The 24,674-nt window shown below is 34.2% G+C and overlaps 1 protein-coding gene across 1 annotated transcript; it reads right to left on the bottom strand.

Moving 5' to 3' along the window:
* Nucleotides 1-59: 59 nt before the first annotated feature.
* On the bottom strand, nucleotides 60-16,679 carry LOC108479377 (protease Do-like 2, chloroplastic). Its single transcript, XM_017781929.2, has 21 exons — nucleotides 16,279-16,679; nucleotides 15,848-16,009; nucleotides 15,206-15,256; nucleotides 14,841-14,914; nucleotides 14,595-14,658; nucleotides 13,577-13,621; nucleotides 13,124-13,231; nucleotides 12,460-12,537; nucleotides 12,234-12,300; nucleotides 12,066-12,124; nucleotides 11,442-11,541; nucleotides 10,761-10,840; nucleotides 10,603-10,659; nucleotides 2,085-2,188; nucleotides 1,803-1,890; nucleotides 1,604-1,689; nucleotides 1,482-1,506; nucleotides 1,310-1,381; nucleotides 951-1,001; nucleotides 817-877; nucleotides 60-724 (listed from the first exon to the last, which is right to left on the bottom strand). The coding sequence occupies exons 1-21, from the start codon at nucleotides 16,471-16,473 to the stop codon at nucleotides 480-482; spliced, it is 1,872 nt and encodes a 623-aa protein (XP_017637418.1). The 5' UTR covers nucleotides 16,474-16,679; the 3' UTR covers nucleotides 60-479.
* Between the last annotated feature and the right edge of the window lie 7,995 nt (nucleotides 16,680-24,674).

Here is a 24,674-nt window from a genome sequence, read left to right as displayed (position 1 = left end):
ATAAGAAATGCTTATTCCAAGTTATTTTTGCTAATCCCAATTCAGTGAAGAAGCATCAGTAAATAATGATAGAATGTATTAACCATTTAGCCGAACAATTCACCTATATTGTTTAAAAAATTTACATCAAATGCTCTCTCGACGTTTAAATGCAGCCTAATTTTGATTTTGTGCATGCTACCATGCTATTATTCTCCCTTTAATCATTCAAGAATTCTGGAAAACTGTTACAACCAAATTCTTTTCTTTTTTTTTTTTAGAAAAATGGGATAACCCAAAGTACAGGGTTAAAGGAAGGAAGATATGGCACTCTGTTATTCTGCTAAGGGCTCCATGGAAATCAGCATCATAAGCTACTCTGAAACTTTGACTTGGCAAAGGCGAACTGAAGCTGCTCGCAAAACCGACCATAATTTCCGAGTGATGATTTTCTTTTATCCCCTGACCTTTTGTCGAACTGAATTCACAATCGTTAATAATTAAGCCCAAAGGAGTCCATCAAAGCCTATCTCCAAATTCGAAACGGGACTCTCCCCAAAGTCCTGCTCTATCGCTTGGTTGTCTCCAAGTGATTCAACATACGGTTCTAAAAGATCATCAGATCTTTCAGATGGAATACCATAATCTTTGAGAATGCGAGATGAGGCGGCCATTGCTGCTTCCCTCTCCAGAACAGCTAGGTAATTGTCTTCGAATTCGAAAACCAGATACTTGTCTTGGCAACCTGACCAAGAATACAGGTTGCCATCAGAACTATTTAACAAAAAGATGAATGATGATGATGATGACGACAATTGGTTGGATGTTAGGACTTACAAGCAACAAGGTGTGCCAGGTGACGAATGTTTTTTATTCGAGTTCCATTAAACTTCAAAACCTGAAACTTTTACTTTTAGCACAGGCGAATAAATTGGAAGATATAAATGGTAGGAGGATATACAAAACTGAACCTGCTGGTTGCTCATGTCCTCATATCCAATGTTCACTTCATTTGCCAAGACCTATCAAAGACAAGATAAACAAGTGAGATCCCATGCACCGAAATACAGTTTTGAACTTTTCTTTAATGAAAAGCCATGCTTTATGATACGAAGATGAAGTCAATAGTTTTAAATAGCAGTTTGGTTACTCCCAGATTAGAAGGTTAATCTAGAAGTATGGTTATGACAAGAGATAGCCCTATTCCAAATTTGAACTAGAACCTCCAATTTCTAACCACTGAGAAAACCTTTGATCTTTATAACACATGTAGAAGGAGAGTTTGCCTTAGCTATCAATATCAAACGAAATATTATTATAAGCAGCATACCTGTGATAAGATTACAATCTGTTCCTCTTTGAATCTTGCCAGAGAGTATCGTGCCTTAGCTAGCAGTTTCAACTAAGAAGAAGAATGAAAAAAATTAAATGTCAAACCTCAAAAACACTGATATCAACATGCACTGTATTCAGTATCATGCTTCACAAGTTCCCTAACTTACTCCTATTGACTCTTCGCACTCCTCCCTGAAAATCGGACATGAAATTCACGAGCAGCCTTAATATCCTTTTAAATCCAATCATCAAAAAATTGAATAAACAGTCCGAGTTACTCCACACTTACTCTATTAATGGTTCTGAAAGTGGGGTAAACACCAAACCAGCAATAATTAGATATGAAGGTTGACCTCCATCAATATGATAGGGAACCTAGAATACCAAACACAAAAGGATCTAAATCATTAGCTCTAAAATGAAAGCAAATGTAACAGACATTCTGGAGCTGTATGTTTCAGTTCAGAGCCAAAACTTTTATTGCATACCAAATGTACTCTTGGATTTAACGCTACTTGAACTTTCATTAATTTGCCTGCTCTAATAATACCAAGCTCTGCTACATCACCTGCAAATCTGTAAGAGAGCTTAAATTGGATACCAGACTAGCTTATATTAGAGGAATATAGAATGAATGCTTAAAGAAAAGAAGGGATAAGATGATATAAGAATGTTTATTCTGCAATATATTGCTTAAACTGCTAAAATGAGTAGAAAACATGACATGCAGCTTTTTATGAGATATTTTATAGAGAACAAGGGACCATTACTTCTGACTGATGAGATAGCGGAATGCAATGCGCTCATTTGATCTGAAAGGAACTGTTCCTTCAGAACCCACATGAACATCGTCAAAACTGACAATCACGTCGCCCTGGAAAGATTGATGTAAAATAAAATTTATCTTCATAACATACAAGTACACACAATGTCTAAAAAAGGCCAAAGAAATCCTTATCATTAAGCTTCTGTTATATCTGTATATATTTCTGTGTTGAAAATCTTTGATTTATTTGACAGCATTGAATGGCTAATCTTTAGGGGTTATAGCTGATTTTTAGAGATTCAAATTAGAGATATTTTTTCTTTACATGATTCAATGCTTCATGTATATATATCTGTACATATTTCTGAGAAATATATAGTTTTTCAGTGAGTTTTTTCGATAATTTTTTTTTCTAATTTTCAAAGTTTTGTTCCAAAAACCCTAGAAACACTAAATTGGTACTTTCCACCCTAGCTTTTGTTTTCTCTCTCACCACCCCTACCATTGGAGACGGAATCCACTCGTCAGCGAAACCCTAGAGTCCGATGACCAGAAGACCCATGCGTGGGCCTCACGCGTCGTCACAAGGTTCTACCTCTTTGTTTCACGCGCTGTGCGTAGCCTTTACCTGCTGCAGTCGTGTTTTTCCAATGCTGTCGCAATGCTCTCTGCTCCCTTCCGGTCATTCTCCTCTAACTGGTGGTGTATTTCGATTAAATTTTTTATGTGGGATCTCTTTTGTGTTTTTTTTAGAGTGGTTTTTGTTATAAATTTTCCAAGCAGATTTTTTGGGGTATTAGTTGTTGTTTTCAACATTATGTCAAAAGGACGAAAAGCTCGTGATTCCAACCGATAATCCCTAGTTGCAAATTAGTCCTGTGAAGCTTGATGGACATAATTACTTTGCTTGGTCAAGGTCCTACTTGTTTATCAAGCCTCGTGGATTGCAGGGATATATTACCAGTACCACGTCGAAACTTGAACTCACTGATTCAACTTTTAGTCAATGGGATTCAACGAACTCTCTTGTTATGGCATGGCTTATCAATTCTATGCAACCCCATATTTCCAAAATTTATTTGCTACTTGATACTGCGAAAAAGATTTGGAATGTTGCCGCTCTTATCTACTCTCGTATTGGGAATGATGCGTAAATTTTTGAGATTCGTCATAAAGTCCCTAGTACAAAACAGGGGGAGCTAACGATTTCTCAATATTTTGCTGAATTAAGTGGCTTGTGGAAGGAACTTGATTATTATTAAAATTTTCAGGTGACTTGTACCAGTGATGCCGGGAAATTTCAGAAGATGGAGGAGAGAGTTTTTGATTTCTTGGCTGGGTTGAATACTGAGTATGATTAGATTCGGGTTCAAGTTATTGGCAAGACTCCATTCCCTTCTCTCCATGAGGCATACTCTTATGTACAACAGAAGGAGAGTCGACATGTTGTTATGCTCTATAATACACCTACTGGGAAAGCTGGTCTCATTGCTAATCAGGATGGTCCATCGGGTGGTAAGTCTAACAAGGATCACTTGACGTGTGACTACTGGGGTAAGCGTTGGCACACTAAAAATTCGTGCTGGAAAGCGAGGGGGTAATTCTTTGTAACGCCCCAATTTTCGGGAATTCTGTGAATGTTGGCATAGGTTTAATTATGTTAGTGGGCCTCTAGAAGGCCCAAGCTTAAGATAGAACCCGGCAATTTTAGTTAATTTTTGTTCCATAAGAAAAAGGGGGTGAAATTATGAAATAGAACCTATGTGAAAATATTTGAAAATGCTATAGGCTAAATTGAAGTGGCCAAATAAATAGGAGTGCAAAATAGGAGGATTTGCATGACAAACCTCCCATTTTACATGAAGTGGCTAGCCATCATGTTGTTGTAGACAATATGAGCACTTGATATCCATAATTCATGGTACAAATTGATAATGGGTTAGGTAAATGTTCCATGATAATGGATTAGGTAAATATTCCATAATAATGGGTTAGGTAAATGTTCCATGATAATGGTTTAGGTAAATATTCCATGATGGGCATTTCATGTCTTTTGTATTAAAGAATTAAAAGGATGAAATATGAAATTTTATTAAAAGAAAAAAGGGTGAAAAGAACAAAGTTTTGTCCATCTTTGTTCATCATAGTCGAAAGTTAGAGAAGAGAAAGGAGAGGAGAAAGCTCTTGAATGTTCGGTCACTTGGGGAAGGAAATTGAAGGTAAGTTCATGGTAGTTTACCTCTATCTTGATGTTCATGAGTTCTTCTTGATTCTACCTTAACTCTTGAAACATATTTTGGTTTTTAGTTGTGTTGTGAGCATTTAGTCATGAATTAAAATGAAGGAAATGGTTATTGTTTCATGTTCTTTTGATGAAAAATAGAAGATAGGTAAAGTTGAGTCAAACAAATGAGCATGCATGTGCCTTAGATGCTAAGGGGAAAAATCGGCTAACATGTTGTGCTTTAAAATGATGAAATGGAGATTATACTTAAGAAAAATCATAGATATGTGATGATTGATTGGTGATATTCATGTTTAAATAACACAAGCATGCAAGTTAGGTGTGAAAGAGTGATTTGGTAATAAATCTGCTTGGGACAGCAGCAGTAACGTGACTTTGGAAAATCACCATAAATTGTGGGAGATGAGTTAGAAGCTGCATAAATTATGTAATTAAAGATTAATGAGTCTAGTTTCAAATGAAATAAACAAGAACATATTTTGAATTCTATACAATGAGAAATTTGATTCGTAATGAAGAGTAGTCAGATTAGTCAAACAGTGAAACATGGGAAAATTTGAGAAAAATCTGGTATTGATTGGCTAAACCAAAAATTCTGAAAATTTTATGGATAGAAGATATATAAGTCTATTTTCGGGAAAATTAACGGTACTTGATTTGGAGTTTCAGTAGCTCAGTTATAAATGATTTAGTGATTGTTGCTCGGGAAGACGACTTGCGGTGAAATTATGATTATGTGGTAAACATTGACAAAATTTGTTAATGAGTTGCTTATTGATTTCTTATAAGCTTACTATGACTGTAGGTGTGGTTGGCGAATATTGTAAGGGGTTAATACGTAGTTTGTATTTGAATAGTTAGATTAACGTGTTAGTAATCCAATTGTAGGCGGTTCGTGTGTGGATCTCGTCAAGATATCGTCGCAAATGTGTGTAACTAACACCCTCTTTCTTAGTCTAGATCGGCAAAAGTCGAAAAGCGAAATGTCGAAAACCGGTATTTTGTAGATTTGTGAGTGTGCGAATGCTCATGAGGTAAATCGATTAATGTTTTTAGTAAGTGCAATGTTTGACCGCAAAGTGCATGATTTCGTGCCCTCGATATTTTTGGGCTTAATGAGCCAAAATTGGAATGATGGGCCAACGGCCCAATTCAGTAAGAACCCTCAGTAGTGATTACATTAGTACGTGAAAGGTAGGAATATGCATGAAAAACCCTAAAATAGATAAATTCTTGAAATACCTTTAGAAGTGAAAATTTACAATTTTACCCCTAGGAGATAAATTACCGAAATGCCCCTAGGGTTAAATTGACCTAAATGCATGTTTGACTGTTGTTATTTACTGCATGTCATGTTGTTATTATCTGATGTATAGGACTAGGATATTGATGTAAGAAGAAATCGAAAGTGGCTTGTCCACGTCTTGGAGGCTTTGCCTCAATTTATTGTTAATCGAGCAGCAAGCAAGCAATCGTGGAGTGTTAATTTGGGTGGGTTGAGCTATTCCCACATGGAGTGTATGGGTGGTATGGGTGGAGTGTAGTGGTTGGTGGATTGAGTAGTCTCCTCGTATGGGCTTGCATATGTTTACTGATGTTGCATGTATTTTGAAATAGGCCTATGGGCCATCTGTTATTTGAATAAGGGCTCAGCCCGGTTATTGTAATCTGAAAAGGGCTCGGCCCAGCACCACTATTACTGAATGGGCTTAGGCCCAATGGGCTTGAGGTGACTTGGGCTTTGAATGGGTTTTCCTTACACATCGAAGTTTCTCCAAACTCACCCTTCTTTAACCTTGCAGGTGAGCCTTGATGTGAGTGACTTGGAGCCGGATGGGATTCAGAGTGGCCATGGTGAATACTTTTGGGTTTGAAAAAGAGACTGATTTTCTTAAGTTAATTTTAATTACTATTTAATTTTTGGGTTGTAATAAGGCCATTTTAACTTTATTTTCTTCTTTAATTTTCTGGGATTATATTATTTTAAACAACTTTAAATTGATGGATACTAATTCAAATGGGCTAGACTTAGGGCGTGATTTCAAAACGATACTTGATTTTTTTTTTAAATAACACGACGTCACGAATATTCGATTTACCAAAGATAATCACTCAAAGAAATTTCAACTTGTTATAACCAAGTGTGGCAATGGATGTGGGCATCTCTAGGATTGGATCCAATCGGAGAACTTAGTACTTAAGCAGCCTTCATGGCTCACCTCCTCTGTTATGGATACCTACCTGGTGCCCAGCTTCCATTCACTTGGTTAGTTTGACAAAAGTCGGCTTTTTAAAACACTAAAAAGGGAACACGGGTTTTTGACTTCAATGTGGCACGTCGGATTCGACCTTAACGTCTGGGCCGGGTTTAGGGTGCTACATTCTTGGTCTCAGGCAAATTTGTCAAATTCTGTGACAACAAAGGACAAGTCCACTTTTGCTGAGAGTTTTTCCTCAAACGAGATTTAACATCTCCAACGTCTCTTTTCTCAATTGGACTCTACCTCGGGTGCTAAGTCTAATCATGTGAAATCAAGTACTGTTTTAAATGCTCCATCTACTTTTGAATCTTGGATTATTGATTCCGGTGCGAATAGACTTGACAGGGTCAAACAAAAACTTATTTAACCGTACTAGTTGTCCATCTAAAGATAGTGTGCGAATAGCCCATGGCTCCTTTACCTTCGTCTCTGGAATAGGTTCTGTTGTTTGTACTCCTAATACCATTTTATCCTCTGTCCTCAATGTCCTTAAATTTCCGGTTAACCTTTTATTTGTTAGTTCTATCACTAAAGCCTTAAATTATAATCAAGGAAGACAATTGGCAGTGGTAAATTGTGTGATGGCTTATATCTTCTGGATCGATCGTCCAGTATGTCTCAAGTCTTATTTGGAGAAAATAAAAATGTCAACCAAAAGAAAATTCAATGACATAGTCGATTAGGACATCCATCTTTTACTGTTCTTGCCAAGATGTTTCCTACTTTGTTTTCAATAACTAAGTTGGATCCTTTAGTTTGTGATGCATGTGAATTTGCTAAGAAAATAAGAAAAAGTTATCATTTATGTAATAATGAAGTACTGTTCCTTTTGAGATTATTCATTCTGATGTTTGGGGCCCTACTCGCCTTACTTCTTTATCTAGTAATCGTTGGTTTGTTACATTTATTGACTGTTGATGACATGGATTTTTCTATTAAAGTCCAAAAGTAATGTTTTCTCATGTTTTCGTTCTTTTCGTAAATTGATTACTACTCAGTTTGATGCTAAAGTTAAAATTTTGCGAACTAATAATGCAATTGAGTATAACTTTAATGATTATTTAGAATCATATGGGATTCGACATCAGACCAATTGTCCCGATACAAGTACTCAGAATGGTGTTACCGAAAGGAAAAATCAACATCGCTTGGAGGTTGCTAGATCACTTATGTTCACTATGAACCTCCCAAAGCCTTATTGGGGGGATGCGATTTTGGTTGCTGCTTATCTCATTAATCGAATGCCTCTTCGAGTCCTTAATTTTATAAGTCCCATAGAAATCTTACAGGGCAAGACGAATTACTCGGTTTCACTGAAGGTATTTGGTTGTGTTTGCTTTGTCCATCTTTGACATGGGAGCAAACTGGATCCTCTAGCAGTCAAATGTGTTTTCATTTAATATACTCTCACACAAAAAGGTTAGAAATGTTATCATCTGCCATCTAGAAAATATTATGTAAGTATGGATGTAACATGTCGTGAGGATGAACCTTATTTTTCTTCATCACAACCATCTCTTCAAGAGAAAGCTATTGAAAATGAAAAGATGACACCTTGCTCTGTTACTCTTCCGAGGGAAATTTGAGTTCCAACAGAGACTTTGGTTCAAGAGAACACTAGTGGACGGTTGTTGGATAGGCCTGATTTAAGAACATACACTAGAAAAGGCAAGAAAAAAGATGTCATCATACAATCTACTCTGTGCCCTGATTCTTCACTGTCAAATCAGTCTTTTTTACCTGAATTTGCTACTGATTTAGAATTACCAATAACCCAACGAAAAGGTGTTAGAACTTGCACTTTACATCCTATCTTTGACTTTATCTCTTATGATTCCTTATCCCCATCCTATAGAGTTTTTGCTTTGTCCTTGTTCTCTCTGTCTGTTCCACAGGATTGGAGAGAAGCCATCACTGATCAAAGATGAAAGAAGGCTATGATAGACATGTGAGCTTTAGCAAAAAATGAGACATGGGAATCGGCTAATTCTTTTGAGGGGCAGAAAATGGTTAGTTGCAAATAAGTGTTTACAATAAAGTATAAGGTTGATGGTTCAATTGAAAGACTCAAAGTCAAATTAGTAGCGCAATGATTCACTCAGACATATGGAATGAATTATCAGGAAACATTTGCTCCTGTTGATAAATTGAACACGATTAGGATCCTTTTATCATGTACAGCAAATCTTGACTGGGACTTGTAGTGGTTTGATGTAAAGAATGCCTTCTTACATGAAGACCTGGAAAAAGAAGTGTATATGAAAGTTTCTCCAGGATTCGAGGCCAAAGATACAAAATGGAAGGTGTGTAGACTGAAAAAGGCCCTATATGGACTAAAGCAATCTCCCAAAACCTGGTTTGACAAATTTGGTAAGGCTATGGTGTTGTTTGACTATCGACAAAGTAATGTTGATTATACCCTCTTTATAAAACATCACAAGCATAAGATAACTCTCCTTATACTCTATGTTGATAACATAATTATGACAGGAGCCGACAGGAAAGGAATGGCCTGGCTTAAGAAACAATTGGCTCAAGAATTCAAAATCTTGGTAAAGTTACAATATTTCCTTGGAATAAAAGTGGCTAGATCGAAAGAGGAAATCTTTATTTCTCAAAGAAAGTATGTCTTAGATCTTCTGACAAAGACTAGCATGTTGGGTTGCAAACTATCAAAATCACCTATTGAGAGTAATCACAAGTTACAAGCAAGGATCGATGCAATGATGGATAAAGGGAGATATCAAACACGCGTCGGACGATTGATTTATCTCACTCATACTCAACCTGATATAGCCTATGCAGTTAGTTTGGTAAGTCAGTTTATGCATGATCTTTGTGAAGCCTATATGCAGGCACTATTGAGAATTTTGTGCTATTTGAAGTCTGCACCGGGCAAAGGTATTCTCTTCTCCAAAAATAGTCATCTCAAGATAGAAGTATTTACAAATGATTGGGCTGACTCTCTTGATAATAGAAGCAGGGGCGAAGCTAGAAAATTTTTTTAGGAGGGGCTGGATAAAATTTTAATTTTTTATAGTTTATATCTTTATAATTTGTAAATGATTAAATCAAATTTTTATAATTTTATGGGGGGCAAAAGTGAAATTTTACCTTTACTAATTTAAAATTTTAAAAAAAATCTAAGGGCCTAAAATGCAATTTTACATTTTAGGGGGGGCCGGGGCCCATGCCAGCCCCCCCTGGCTACGCCCCTGAATAGAAGGTCTATAACGGGTTATTGTACTCTTGTGGAGGAAACTTAGTCACTAGAAACAAATTGTTGTTGCTCTATCAAGTGCAGAGGCTGAATATAAGGTCATGGCTCAAGGTGTTTGTGAGCTTTTATGTCTGCAAAAGGTATTGGAAGAGCAAAAGATGTTGAATGAAAATGGATCAACCCTGTACTGTGACAACAAAGCGACCATCAGCATAACTCAAAATCCAATGCAGCACAATAGGACCAAGCACATTGAAATGGATCGTCATTTTATCAAGGAAAAAGTAACCAATGGTGTCTTAAATCTATCTTATCTAGTATCCGAAAAAACAGTTGGTTGATGTTTTTACTAAAAGGCTTAGCTATAAGACATACCATAATCTTCTTTGCAAGTTGGGCACGCAAGACATCTACTCACCAACTTGAGGGGAAGTATTGAGAATCTCTGATTTATTTGACAGCATTGAATAGCTAATCTTTAGGGATTATAGCTGATTTTTAGAGATTCTAATTAGAGATATTCTTTCCTTACATGATTCAATGCTTCATGTATATATATCCGTACAAATTTTTGAGAAATATATAGTTTTTGAGTGAGATTTTCTTCAATATATTAGAGTATTCATCTTTAATTTCATCAATCTGTGAGGAAATCGGACTCTCATGACAACAACTTGAAACAAATAACAATCAAATTCTCACCCATTCATGGTTTGAGCACAAAAAACTGAGATGAACAATAAAATAGAACTAAAGGTGCAACATGCTTTCATACTTGTGAACATTGTCAGCATACCTGCTTTAAAACATTATTCGCATCCGAAGTAGGTTCAACTCTTCGAACAAGCACCCCCTGTGGAAGTCAAATTTTATATTGGAAAAACATTAGAAATATGTGTACAAGTGCATTTGTGCATTATGCTTTATATGCTGAGTCAATTGTAGCATAAGTACCTCATTAGACTGTACTTGTAAGCACGCACGTAGTGCTGGATTCTCCAACTTCTGCAGCAATACACCAAGGCAAGGGAAACCTGGAACTCAACAAATGGCTTCATTTGTTTATTTTACTTTTGAAAAAAATACCACGTAGCTTTGATATTCATCATTGATTACTAGGTGTGAATCACAAATCAGTAACAGAATGATAGTCAACAATTGAAAAATAATATTTAGCATAATGGTTAATTCAAGCAACTGGCAGGCTACAAGATATGGCTTGTTCGGAGCAAGTGGCTAGATTCATTTTAAAGCATTGCACTCTGTTAAGATATACTTTGTTCATCATGCAGTTATGTGATGAGGACATAGAAACTGTTGCAAAAATCTAATTGTAGCTCCAAGTAGTGTACTTTGGAAGGAAATAACATGAACCATTGGACTTACACAAAGAACTTTATGTATCAACTTGGAAGGATATGAACAGATATACTGAAGCTACAGGAATGAATTTGTATCATAAATTAACAATAACAAAAATGATGAACCCTGTGCAATACTGTGAAAGAGAAGAGGGTACCTAATGCACTAGTTATCAAACTCCAAATATATTCACACAGATTTATATGCAAGCATAATACATATTTCACATACTCACGGAAGCACCAAAAGTATAAGTTAGGACCAGACTCTAACCTGTATATTTTCCATTTCTCTCATAGTCATTTAGAAAATGAGATACAACTGTAGTTGGTATGACATAGCCAATATTTTCAGCTTCCTCGGATCTGTAAACCTAAAGGAAGTCTCCCGTTAATGCATAATTTAATAAATGGTAGGGGATGGAAAGATTATGAGGGACTAAACATAGCAGAAGCAAAAACATGTGAAGAAAAGAACAAAAGTTGGTAAATTAAAATAGGGCCAAACATGTCAAAATTTTAAAGGACGCAAGTAATAGAAGTACTATCACCCCTTGTCACATAATGTTATTCCTCAGACATATTTACAGTTTTAAGGAGTGCTTTTTGCTTTTACATAGTAGATACATTTTGTCACTAACTATTGTCAGTTACTTCAATAACTAATTCAACTAAGAGTACAACACCATAAACAAACAGTTAATTCTTGTTCTAGTCATCAAAAACATTTTGAGACAACTCAAAAGGGAAAAATGGAAGGCAGTGGCATCATGAAAACAAAGAAAACATAAATAGTACTAAACCATTTTTTTTTTTTAAAAAAAGAAGCATTTGATGACATATTTTGGCATAATTCCAAAATTTTGAAAGTGAATCAAAATTGACACAGAAGATGTACCTGAAATGCAACCCCAATGCACTCTCCCTGCTCATTGAATGCAGGACCACCACTATTACCTAAAATCTACCAAGTATAAGCAATGACTATCACAATGATATGGATAACACCTTTCAAAAAGGGAGATGATGAAAGGCTTAGGTATACAAATTTCAATGACTTACTGACCAGGATTTATTGCTGCATCAATTTGAATGCCCAACAAATCAGATGAGCCATGGGCATATGATGTGACCTGAAGTATAAGAATTTCAGAAAGCAAATTATATACAGTAATCTATTTACCATATTGTCAAGAAAAAGGAAAAAATGGATATGGACATCAAAGTTGTTATATGGCAAGGCAAGATTTGATGGATGCTTGTCATTATCACTTTGAAGGGGTGAACCAAACCTCTATACGTGAAACAACACCCTTTGTCACTGAAATGGTGTCTCCTCCTAGGGGATATCCCACAACAGTTACTGCATCCTGCCCATAAACAAAACGAAACAGAAACAGCTCAAAAAGAAATTTGTCATAACCATCCTAGCATGAGCCATTAAAGCTTCAAACTCTTTCATCTAACTAGGATAAAGCTGAACAATGAAGGACTTTGAATGTCACGTTGAAAGAAGGACATGTGGAGCTACTAAGATTTCATGTGTCTAATTCATCTCATGCCTCATACAGATCAGGCAGGTCTGTAGAATTTCTCACAAAGACATTACAGGTACACACAGCTTATTATGACCTTACATGACCATCAAACATGGAGTAACTACTTAGTGTGGCGTTAGGCTTTTCATTATTCAGCTATAATCATTTTGTATTGATAGCAGATCATATCACTGAACCCCCCCACTCCACCCCCCCCCCAAAAAAAAAAACAGACAAAAACTGAAGACTACTGGAATTATTTTATCATAGTTCCTCTGCTGAATCTGAAAATTGCTAATTTCATCAAGGTAATTAATCAATTGGAATGTCTTTAAGATTCATGATGAAGCATGAGGTATTGCAAAATGCATTGAGAGAATAATCTATGATCAAAAAAGGTAGAAGGGCTCTTCAAAACCTGAAGACGCGGCAAGTGTCCCAAGTGGAGTGGCTTAGCTCCTTTCCAGAATTCCTCACTCTCTACTGAAAGCAAAGCTATATCACAATCAACACCTCTGGCTAAAACCTGTTCAGTAAATCATGAGATGATATTAAGCTGCAAGACTTTAATAATGTTGAACAAGCAGCACAACTCATGACCTGAACAACTTATGATTCCTTGTCATATTTTCAACTGATACCTTGCTTGCCAATGATGTGCATTACCATGCAGAAATATTCATTTGATATACTTATCCCGCTAATGGGTATCCTAAATAAATATTAATTTGAAGTAGTATATTATTATTCAATGAGAAAACTAAATAAGTCAATTAATTTATCTCAAAAAATTTATGTCTAATAAGGCACTAATAAAATTTAAGACACCGCTGTTGATCAAACATCATGAAAAAATTATTAGGAATAATACCTTAGCTACATATTTGGTATCATCTCCTCTTCTCTTTACTTTAACCTGTTGTCACAAAAGACAAAAACAAAGAGAATGAATAACCAACTGAAGAGAACAGTAAAATGCAATCAAAGCAGGCTAGAAATAATGACAAAAAAGATCCAGCTCCAAGTTATTTGAAAGAAAACTGATATGGCTAACATGCAAGTCCTGATGATTTTATATATTTCAACTGACAACCAAGGTCAAGATGTCCATATGACACAACTTATCTGAACAAAGATACCTTAAAAATCCCAAATTAAATGCATCTAAATCCACAGAATGAAAGCACAATGCAAATCCAACAAATTGGGAGCTAAAAATAAATGAGTTCTAAATTATTAACTCTGAACATCAATCCAGACATGATCTTCACTTTCCCTTATATGCCATTCTTCTTTCACATTTTAAATAAGAACACAAAAGCAGAAAGGATGCCAAAGATGGTGTCTAAATGGCTTATATTCTTAGTGGTAGGGAACCAAAGCTGGCCTGTTTCTGGTTGGTAAATTCAGAACCTAAAATCTGGAATCTTCAAACAAATATCATTCTAAATATCCCTTAAAATTAAATAGTAGCCTCATTTACATGTTGAAGTTGGATAAGTGCTGAGAATCTTTTGATTATTTGATAGCATTAATTAGTATCTTTAGAGATTACAACTGGTTTTTAGAGATTCTAATTAAGAGATATTCTTTCCTTAAGTTGATTCAATTTTCATGTATATATAGTTGTACATATTTCTAAGAAATATATACTTTGAGAGAGTTTTTTCCTCAATACATTAGAGTATTCATCTCTAATTTCATCAATAAGAAATGAAAGATGTGGCTTTCTAGGATCACATAAACAGTAAAAACTTTGACAGTTGGTAATAATATCTCCAGCAAATTCAAAAGCTATATTATTCAGCTGTGTGATGATTCAACTGTATCCCCTAAGTTTTATAGATAATTTAGCATCTATTATGTACTCCAGAACTTGAATAGAATACCTGTGTATCATGTTCCACGCAATGTGCATTTGTTAAGAGCTTCCCATCCCCAATCATGAAAGCGCTGCATGATTACAAGAAGGGAATATAACTCTAAATTGAAATTTAATACCTAATATACAACACAAGATGAATGACAGACGAAAAACCACTTGATTGGAATAAGAAAAGCTTGAGAACCCGCTAAGATCTTTTTCTTAAAAGCTGTCTATATGCCTCAGAACCAGAAACAGGTTAGACTCTTGCCTTCCGGTGCTTGTATATTGTCGTTGCTTTTGCCAAGGAAGGGAATAATCAGGTGCGGTATGAGTGCAGTAAACCTAGATCAGATATGAGACTTATCATAAACAAATAGCAGATAGATTCTGTAAATAATGACTTACCAAGAAACGTTTCTAATACATCTAGAGAATAAACATGACCAGAATCTACATTAAAAAAAGGTCAGACACAAATGCTGTTTAGATATGCACAGCAGGCGCTCAAATATGCAACAATTAGAAATGTTAAGTATGATAGAGGCAATACAGCACTCTACTGTTTAACAGACTAAACAGATTGAACATTCCAAACATAACATATATATATATTTGCTTTAATCATTTCCGAACCTTCACAACAGCATTGAGAAAGTTAGCATCCTGAAGACTCCCTGGTTCAACCTGAAAATGAAATGGAAACAGAGAATAACAAATAAAGTGTTGCACAAAAGCAAATTGAGTGTACACAAAAGAAACAAGAGTGGGCAAATGATGATGAAAACTAATGTAGTAGTATTTTTTATATTATGAAAAGTTTGCTAAGAATTTTAGCAAGCACACTTCTAGAAATTTTGAAAAAAAAAATGACAACAATCCCAGATAAAGGATTAAAAAGTTCACAGAAAGTTTCATGGGCATCCAACATTATTGAGATTAGCACATTGTTCATTATAGATATTGGGTGTCATGTATGAGTCAAGTGACTTTGTATACTGCCTCATGAACAATTAAAAGTGAGAGTCATAATGAAGTCCAAGTTTCTTGAGAAGTAAGTTAAGCTAACTAATTACACCCCGGGTGTCATAAATGGTTGGAAATGGGGTTTTTTGCATCTGCAAAAGTTTAGCTTAACCTTGGGGTTGCTGCTTTAGTAAATAGCCAAGCAATGGATGAATATAAAATAACCCAATCTTGTAACTGTCAAAGGCCTTCACGTTCAACTATTAAAGGCAAAAACAAATTCCCCTCAAACTATAGGTTTTGCAAGTGTACCTGTTGCTCCCTTGAATCGAGCTGAAACTCCTTCTTGTCTTTTCTTTGCGTACCAAATGATTTAAAACCTGTTGATTGAGGACGGCCCATGTCCCCCTGACCACTAATTCCATCAGCATATAAACCGGACTTGTCATCTTTCAATCTTCCCGGAAGTTTCTTCTGTAAAAACATAATCTTTCTTAATATGAAACATATTACACCAGTAGATTAGTTAAAAGAGGATCTACTTGACCCGCTGTATAAATTTCCTTTGAAATCTACAGAAGATACTCAAAAGGTCCATACTAACACCAATTATTCCCATAATTTAAAATTGTTACCCATATATTCTCCTAAATGATAAAACTTCCCAAATAGGACTTCACAATGACATACAAAATGGTTAATTACTTTCCTTGCTGCAAGCTTTGGTAAATCACTTGACTTACTTCAGCATTGGATTTACGGGGAGATGCTGACGAGGAGCTTCCTTTGAGAGCTCGTTTCTTATTATTGGTGGCTTTAAGAGAGCGGGCGTCAAAGTACGAATGGGAAGGGGAAGTAGCGAAACGTAAGTGGCAATAACGGGATTTGAAGGTAGAGCTGAGTGCGGAGAAGCAGCAGTTAGCCACTGTTATTGCCATAACAAGCTCGCACTTTTTTTCTTTATTGTTTCTGGCTTTAGGCACTGCAAAAAGGTACAAGATATAACGGTGAATTCCTTAAATCTCAACTCAGAGTTGTTCCTTATCCGGTGGGTACTTCGGAAGATTAGGTTACTGGTTTTGGCGCCTCCTTCACTATCCACCAATGGCGATAAGGAGAATTATTTTTTATAAAGGGATTTTTGGGTTATTGTAGTTTTAGTCCCGAGCTTTAATCTTTTTATTTAATTTGATATAATTAGTTTAATTATAAAATCTGTTTAATGATTATAATGTTTGATATTAAAAAAATTATATTTTACATTTTTATAATTATTTTAAAACATTTTCCATTACTTTAAACAAATTCAAAGTTTTAAATAGCTTCAAAATATATAAAAATATTATAAATCTAAAAATTTAAAAATCAAATATTATGGGTGGGATTAGTTGAGTGGAAAAATAGAGGGATGAGAAGAGAGAATGTAAAAGGGGAAAGAAAATAAGTTTTAAATGTGCTTGGTTGGGAAGAAAAGTAAAAAAAACAAACGGGAGATATGATCATTTTTATCTTAATGTATATAAATTAATTCTTTCAAATTGAAACGACGAGAGGAAAGAAATAAGAAAGAAGTTGATTCAAAGTTATGTATTTTTTAAATGTTTTTTTATCGCTTTTATCAAACACATCTATAGAAAAAAAATTATGTTCTTCATCCCTCTAGTTTTTTCCAATTTTTTCCACTTTACCAAGCAAAATCCATATACTATAAACCCAAATAATCTTTTTAATAAAAAAGAGAATGAAGTAGATGTGGAGTATCTTTAAAATCTTTAAAAATAATATAGTCTTAAAATAAATTAAATAAATAAATAAATTTAAGTGTATTTTTATTCAAGGTTTAACTAATAAATTTGTACTTAAACAATATCCTTTTCCGTATCTTGGTACTTAAACATTCTTTTTGTCACAAGTGTTATTTAAATATATTTTTTCTCAAGTTAGTATCTCTATTAGTCAAACTATTAAATCTTTTTTAATAAAGATTTAACATATAAATTGTTATCTAAATTATGCATTTTTTCCATTTAGGTGCCTCAATATTTTTTTTATCAAAAGTGGTACCTAAATTATTCTTCTATTACCTATTTTCCACAAAATGTTATATCCATTATAAAATTACAGCCAATAATAATCTGTCATGTCATATAAACTTTAAAAAATATATTTAATTCTATCATTTTCTTTTCTTTTACATTATTTCTCTCTCTATTTTTTTTCTATTTTTCTGTCTTACTCTTTTATAATGTATGATAATACCAATAATGCTCAAATTTGCTCTCTTGAGGTGAAGAAGTTGGCTATTAGTTTTATTTTCAAACTTTATAGCTTGCTTGCTCAACTTGACAAGATCGAAAAAGTTATTTCATTGGTCAGAACCAAATTAGAATGCTTGGTCAAATCGATTAGGATATTGTTCGAAGATAGGGGTTGAGCCAATTAAAACACAAATTGATACAGGTCGATTAAACCCAACTAAAAAAACAATTGAACTGATTTTCTCTATTTTTTAAATAGTTTTATTTTATGAATTTTTAATAATTTATTTGATCGAATTGAAAAAATTGATCAAATCAAGAATTGGTGGTCTGACTGATTTAAGCACCAGTCTAGTTCTAAAGCAAGAAAAAATAAAAATATTTATAAAAAAGAGAAAATAATATTTTCTGTCCTCTTTTTTTGCCATGTGTTAATTTTAAATTAGGCATTTATTTTAAAAAAAATAGACTTACACCACGTTTAGTTTGGGTGAATAGAATAGAATTGCAATGGAATAGAGCTATAAGCAGTAGTTCAATTATTTGGTTTAATGGAATAGAATAGAGCTATAATAGTATTCTTATGTCTAGTTGAATATAATAAATATTGTAATAGCATAAGAAAAAAGGCTTAAGTGACTATAGTACCATTAGTAGAATTTTTGTTAGGTAGATGATTATTGTTATTGTTATTCAATTTTAATAAGATTACTATTAAATATAATTTAATAAAATAATAAATTATTTAGTCATATTTTAACATATTTATTATTAAATATAATTTAATAATTCTTAATATAATTATTTATAATATTTAATAATAATTTTAATATAATATTGTTATTAAGAATATTTCAATGCCTAATATATTTACTTCAATCTAGCCTCACCTCTTCTCTTACAAACAGGTCACAATCACGAATATAAAAATGAGTTTTACATTCAAGATGATAATCCTCTAATAATATTTTATTTTAATAGCCAATTTTAATAGAAGGCTAATTTTTATATTTTATTTTATCATTTATAATAGCATGGTAACAACAAATAATTATAAGGTATATTCTTTAATAAATTAATTATTTATAGCAATTTTGGTGAAATAAAACCTTCAAATTTTACATAAAATTTACTAAATTTTAGTAACATTAGTTCGTTTCATATGTGAAATAAAAATCGAAACTCATAATTCTTTATGTTATTCAAAAACCATATTACTTGATTTTATGTTATTTAGAAACTCATAATTTTTATCTTATTCAAAAACATGAAGAAAACTCGACATAAATACAAAAGGAGCTTAAATCCGTAATCCTTTTTTCTCAAAAGCCATTCATCATTTCTTGCTAAAGAATGCAACTTGATATTCTATCAATTGTATTATTTTCCTTCCAGGATCCCAATACCTTTAACTAAATAGGTAAAACGTTACAAAGTTTATTCATCATTAAAAAACCTGAAAAAGAGGTTGAACCGTTTGGACCATCTATTTTCTGATTTTTTCTGGTTCAATCTCTAAAATTTTTCAATTCAACTTATAAAGTTGAACTGCCAACCAATAGATTCCTAGTTTAACCTATTGAAATAGTCGGTCTAATTTTTAAAGCCATGGTTTTATCTAAAAACTAAAATATTTTAAGGGTCAATGATGTAACATTAACTTGGATTACAAACCTCATTACTGACTCGCTGATAAGCACGCAAATATAAAAAGACAAAATGAGTGAATCTACATCGGTACAACCTTTATGCTTATCTATCGAACCAATAAAGACAACACCAAGTCCTAAACTACAAAACGTAAAGAATTTTCAAACATATATTCCACACTATGTGGGGATATAAATATCGACCCACCCAGCCTACACACCATGGTAGCTCGATTGTGGAACTACCTTCATTTACATATTGGGCTTTAAAAGCCGTCGGTGAATCCACGATTGTCAAGCAACCATGCGATCCTCATATACTTCCTCTGTTCCATAATTCCCACCCATATGCAACCTAAGCAGAATATCATATGTATGCATGTCACATCCATAAAACTTACGTTTTACACCTAGGGGTATTTTGGTCATTTTCGCCCTTAGGGGCATTTTGGTAATTTTCCCTTAATTACGGTTTCCACTTACCTTGGCCCGTTAACAAGTCTCGTGAGTTAAGATGAACGAACACTATGCACCAGGTAGGATTCCAGAGAAGAGGAGGTGAGTCATTAAGACCGCTTAAGTACCAAGCTCTCCTAGATCCAATCCTAGACATGCATATACCTGTTGCCACACATTAACCCTCTGACTTGTCCACGGTCGCAATATATTAATTAAGTCTTATGTGGATATCATATACTAGGCCCAAAACCCCTTACAAATCCCAAACAATTTCACATACCTGTATCTGGCCCATTAAGCCCAATCATATTCATATGGCCCTATTAGGCCCAAATCACCTGTATATGGCCCATTAGGCCCAAAATCACATTTATATGGCCCATTATGTCTAGTCACATTCATATTCATGTTCACATACAAGTTCCTATCACAAATCAATATTCAGTTTTTTGCATATTATGGGCCCAATAGCCCATCGGGCCCATTTCGGCCAATATGGCCAAATCACAATCCAAGTCTACAGAATCGTCTGTGGGCCTCAGGCAACCTATCGGTCTCCCCCTTACGAGTGTTCATGCACTCGCAAGACTACCGTAGCCAAACTTTCGGCTTTTCGGCATTTCGTCATTTCGGCTTTTGCAGATTTATAGTATGTGCGCAGTGTATGTACACACCTAGTAAGCAAGCGTGATGCAATCTCCTTAGCCCAAACCTACAATCGATATCACTCAAATATTAATCACACGTACTTATCGATTACTTTACCAAAAGCCGGAATCTCACCTTAACCTTACCTGAACGCCAAGCCTTTACTAGCTTTTACTTTGATCACTAAACACGCGTATTTCTCAGATCTGAAGAGCAAATCGGTAGGAATCCAAAATCGAGATCTGACACTAATTCCCTACCAAATTAGGTTAGAAAGAAGTAAGGGACCGAATACTCGATACTTATCAAAAACCGATTGGGGAGAGTGAACATTTACACTAGAATCGACTGGGTGGAAAGAGTAGTGGCAGCACCAAGAGTATTCGACTCTTAGAGATTTGAATGACAACAATTGATTACTCAGCACCAAAGAAGAGAGGAAGAAGAATCGGCTAAAGCAAAGAAAATATTGAGTAGATGAGGGATAAGAATTTGGCACAAAGAAAGAAAAGAAAAAAAAATCGGCTTTTTAGAGAAAAAGGGTTTCTGGTACAAAGTGAAGGGAAATTCGTCATTAGCTTTTCAACCCTCCCATTCGGCACCTATGTATAGCCCTATAGCCGAATTCTTCAAGCCCAAGTTCTCGTTTTTTTCCCTGATAACCCCTTGATCCTTTCCTTAATTTTCTCTTTTGAACACTCCCCTTGGAGTCCATCTTCACGCCACTTCCATCCTTCTAGAAGGCCAAAATTAAACTCTAAAAATACTAAGCTAGGATTCGAACCTTGGACCCCCTTGCTAGCTACTAACGCCACCTCACTACACCTTATGTGGCGTCACTTAGCCACTCCACCACAAGCTCTTTTTATGTCCAATTGTTTCTTCATTTATTCAAAAGTCCACCTACTTGTTAGCCCTGATTCTTTTAATAATTAAATTATAATTTCTTTTACCCCTTAATTCAAACTCAACCTTAGCTAAGACCTACTAAATTTATTGCTTGGATAAGAATATGAAACACAATTTTTATCAAAATCGAAAATAAAAAAATTCGGGATTTTGAGATTTTTGGATTTCGGGATTTTTGAGGCGTTACACCCACGCCCCTACTGACATGGGTCAACGTGTCAGGTGCAGGCTATTCCTTTCCCAAGCCCACTAACATGTCAAGTGCTGGCCATTAATAGGTCGTAGCCCACAGACGTGACCAATCACTTTTTAATTTTTTAAAACTATAATTAATTTATTTCTTTAATTATTCTTTTAATTAAATTCTATTTTTAAAATTAAATTTATTTTAAACTTTAATTAATTTTGATTTTTAAATTAAATTAAATTTTTAAATTAAATTTATTTTAAACTTTAATTCATTTATTTTCAACTTTAATTAATTTTGATTTTTAAAATTTTATTTTATTTTTAAAATTAAATTTATTTTAAAATTTAATTAATTTATTTCATTAATTAATTTTTATTGTTTTAAATATTTTTAAAATTAAATTTATTTTAAACTTTAATTAATTTATTTTAAAATTTAATTTATTTATTTATTTATTTAATTTTGATTGTTTTAAATATTTTTAAAATTAAATTTATTTTAAACTTTAATTAATTTATTTTAAAATTTAATTTATTTATTTCTTTAATTAATTTTGATTGTTTTAAATATTTTTAAAATTAAATTTATTTTAAACTTTAATTAATTTACTTCTTTAATTATTTATTTTTAATTAAATTATATTTTTAAAATTTAATTCAATTTTAATCCAAATGGGGTTTTGTTATTATTTTTATACTATTTGGGGTTATTAATTTATATAATTTTACAACCATATTTTAATTTTTTATCATTAGATACAAAATTGATTTGCAAATACAATATTGATCTACAAAGATAAATTATAGTAATCATGAAAAAAATAAAAAATGACTCATCATCTTCCAATCCGACATCACTAGAAGATTGACAGGCCTAATATACACGATGTGGGCAAGTAGATCGGTTGTGGCCTGATGTTCGGCACACTCCTCACTATTTGAGTTCCCCCGTCTCCCTAACATCTATGTCATTTCAAATCCTCGTTGGTCGACCTTTAGGATGTCTACAGAGACTGTGATCTGACAGCATCTCAAAAACAAGCGGTGGTACTTCCTAGTTTCAGACATCCAACAATACGGGAAACTCGTTTCCCCAGATACGGAATGTAACACCCTATACCCGTAATCCATGCCGGGGTGGAGTACAAGGCATTACCTAACTTGATCTCATGCATTAGAATAACCTCAAGTCACCGAGACTCGGTCCAAGTTAAAACTGTAACACCCCTCGCCCGCATCCGACACCGGGACGGGGTTCAAGGTGCTACCTGACTTTTACTAACTAAAACTGTGACACCCCTCGCCCGCATCCGACGCCGGGACGGGGTTCGAGGTGCTACCTGACTTTTACTAACACTTCCATACTAAACAGGGCCATGAAATCTCAAATAATTAAAAACTTTTATTTTCACATACAATCATTCCATATACGGGCTTATGAGGCCCAAAACATACATCCGAAGTGGTTCGGGACCCAACCGAGAACTCATGAAAAACTTAGAAAATCTCTTGCATCAAGGCTTCATACGCCGTGTGGGTATAGAGCACACGCCCGTGTGCTAGGGACACGCCCGTTTCCCAAACCCATGTCCAAAAACCTGGACAAATACAAGGCTATTTTCCAAGCCATTTTGTCAAACTTACAATAGATACACGCATACTTATACAATAACATACAACATGGCAAAATTAGGTACTTAAACATTCCTAACATGTCATGATTATGGCAATTTCACATGCAATAGATATCATAGATTTTACTCACATCTTTACCACATTCATACTATAATCATTATAAACTCATCAAATAATACCATAGCACATGCATGCATAATTAAAATAGATTTACAACCCCATAATCAAAATAGGCCAAAACATATTGTTAAAGCCATATCACATACTCTAATATTTAAACTCCTATACATGCCATAGGCTCAAGGTACTTGAAATCACTACACCAATAGCGTTAGCTTGACAGTGTGATAATATCTCTGACGGCCTCCAACCCGAGCTAACCTGGAAACTCTAGAAAACATGAGAAAGAAGAGGGGGGTAAGCTTTCGCTTAGTAAGTTCATATGAAAACAATAAGCACTCATTAACTTGTTTTATCAATGTTTACCACATATTCTCAAGTTCACTACAAGCTGTCTTTCTGAGCAACGGTCACTAAATTATTTATATCTGGAGATACGAAACTCCGAATTAAGTTCCGTTAATTTTCCCTGAAACTAGACTTATTTTCCTTTCTTCCATAAAATTTTTAGAATTTTTGGTTAAGCCAAATAGTACAGTTTATTCCTCAAAGTCACCCGTGATTCACAGTCTAACAGTTTCGACCCTTCTGTACTAAAGTTCAATTATCTCATAGTACAAGACTCGAATAATGTTCTCGTCTATTTCTCTTGAAACTAGACTCATATGTATACTTACTAATTTTTTCTAGAATTTTTGGTTCGGCCAATTAGTACAGTTTATTAGTTAAAGTCTCCCCTATTTTAGGGTATGACCACTCTGACCCCTGTGCACTACAAACCGAATTTATCCCTGTACAAAATTCCAACAACGATGGCGTTTATTTCCCCTAAAAATAGACTCAATAAGGAATCCATGCGTGTAAGGTATGACTCTTAATAATTTTGTAAAATTTTGGTGAATTTCTAATGTCGAGCAGGGATCTCGAATTCATTCGCACCTATTTCACAAGAATTCAAATATCACACAATATGGAATTCTTTTTGTTCCCTGCTTTCTTTCATGTGAAAATAGACTCATTAAGATTTAATCCCATATTTTATTCTGCCTCTAACTCATTTTCCACTATTTTTAGTGTATTTTCAAAGTTACACTACTGCAGTAACTCAAATCTATCAAGGCTAAATTACTCATTCATGATCATTGTTCACAAAATTAATATAACATCGTTTGTATAATCATCACTGAGACATTCATATCACATTTTCATTTACCATCTTACCATATTGTTGTTATGTCGAGTTTTCAACCCGAGGGTTAAGTACATACCTGT

This window comes from Gossypium arboreum, chromosome 12 (genome assembly GCF_025698485.1).
Source record: "Gossypium arboreum isolate Shixiya-1 chromosome 12, ASM2569848v2, whole genome shotgun sequence".
NCBI classification, from domain to species: domain Eukaryota; kingdom Viridiplantae; phylum Streptophyta; class Magnoliopsida; order Malvales; family Malvaceae; genus Gossypium; species Gossypium arboreum.
The sequence above is the reverse complement of the archived record's forward strand: the minus strand, read 5'-3'. Positions and strand labels throughout refer to the sequence as shown.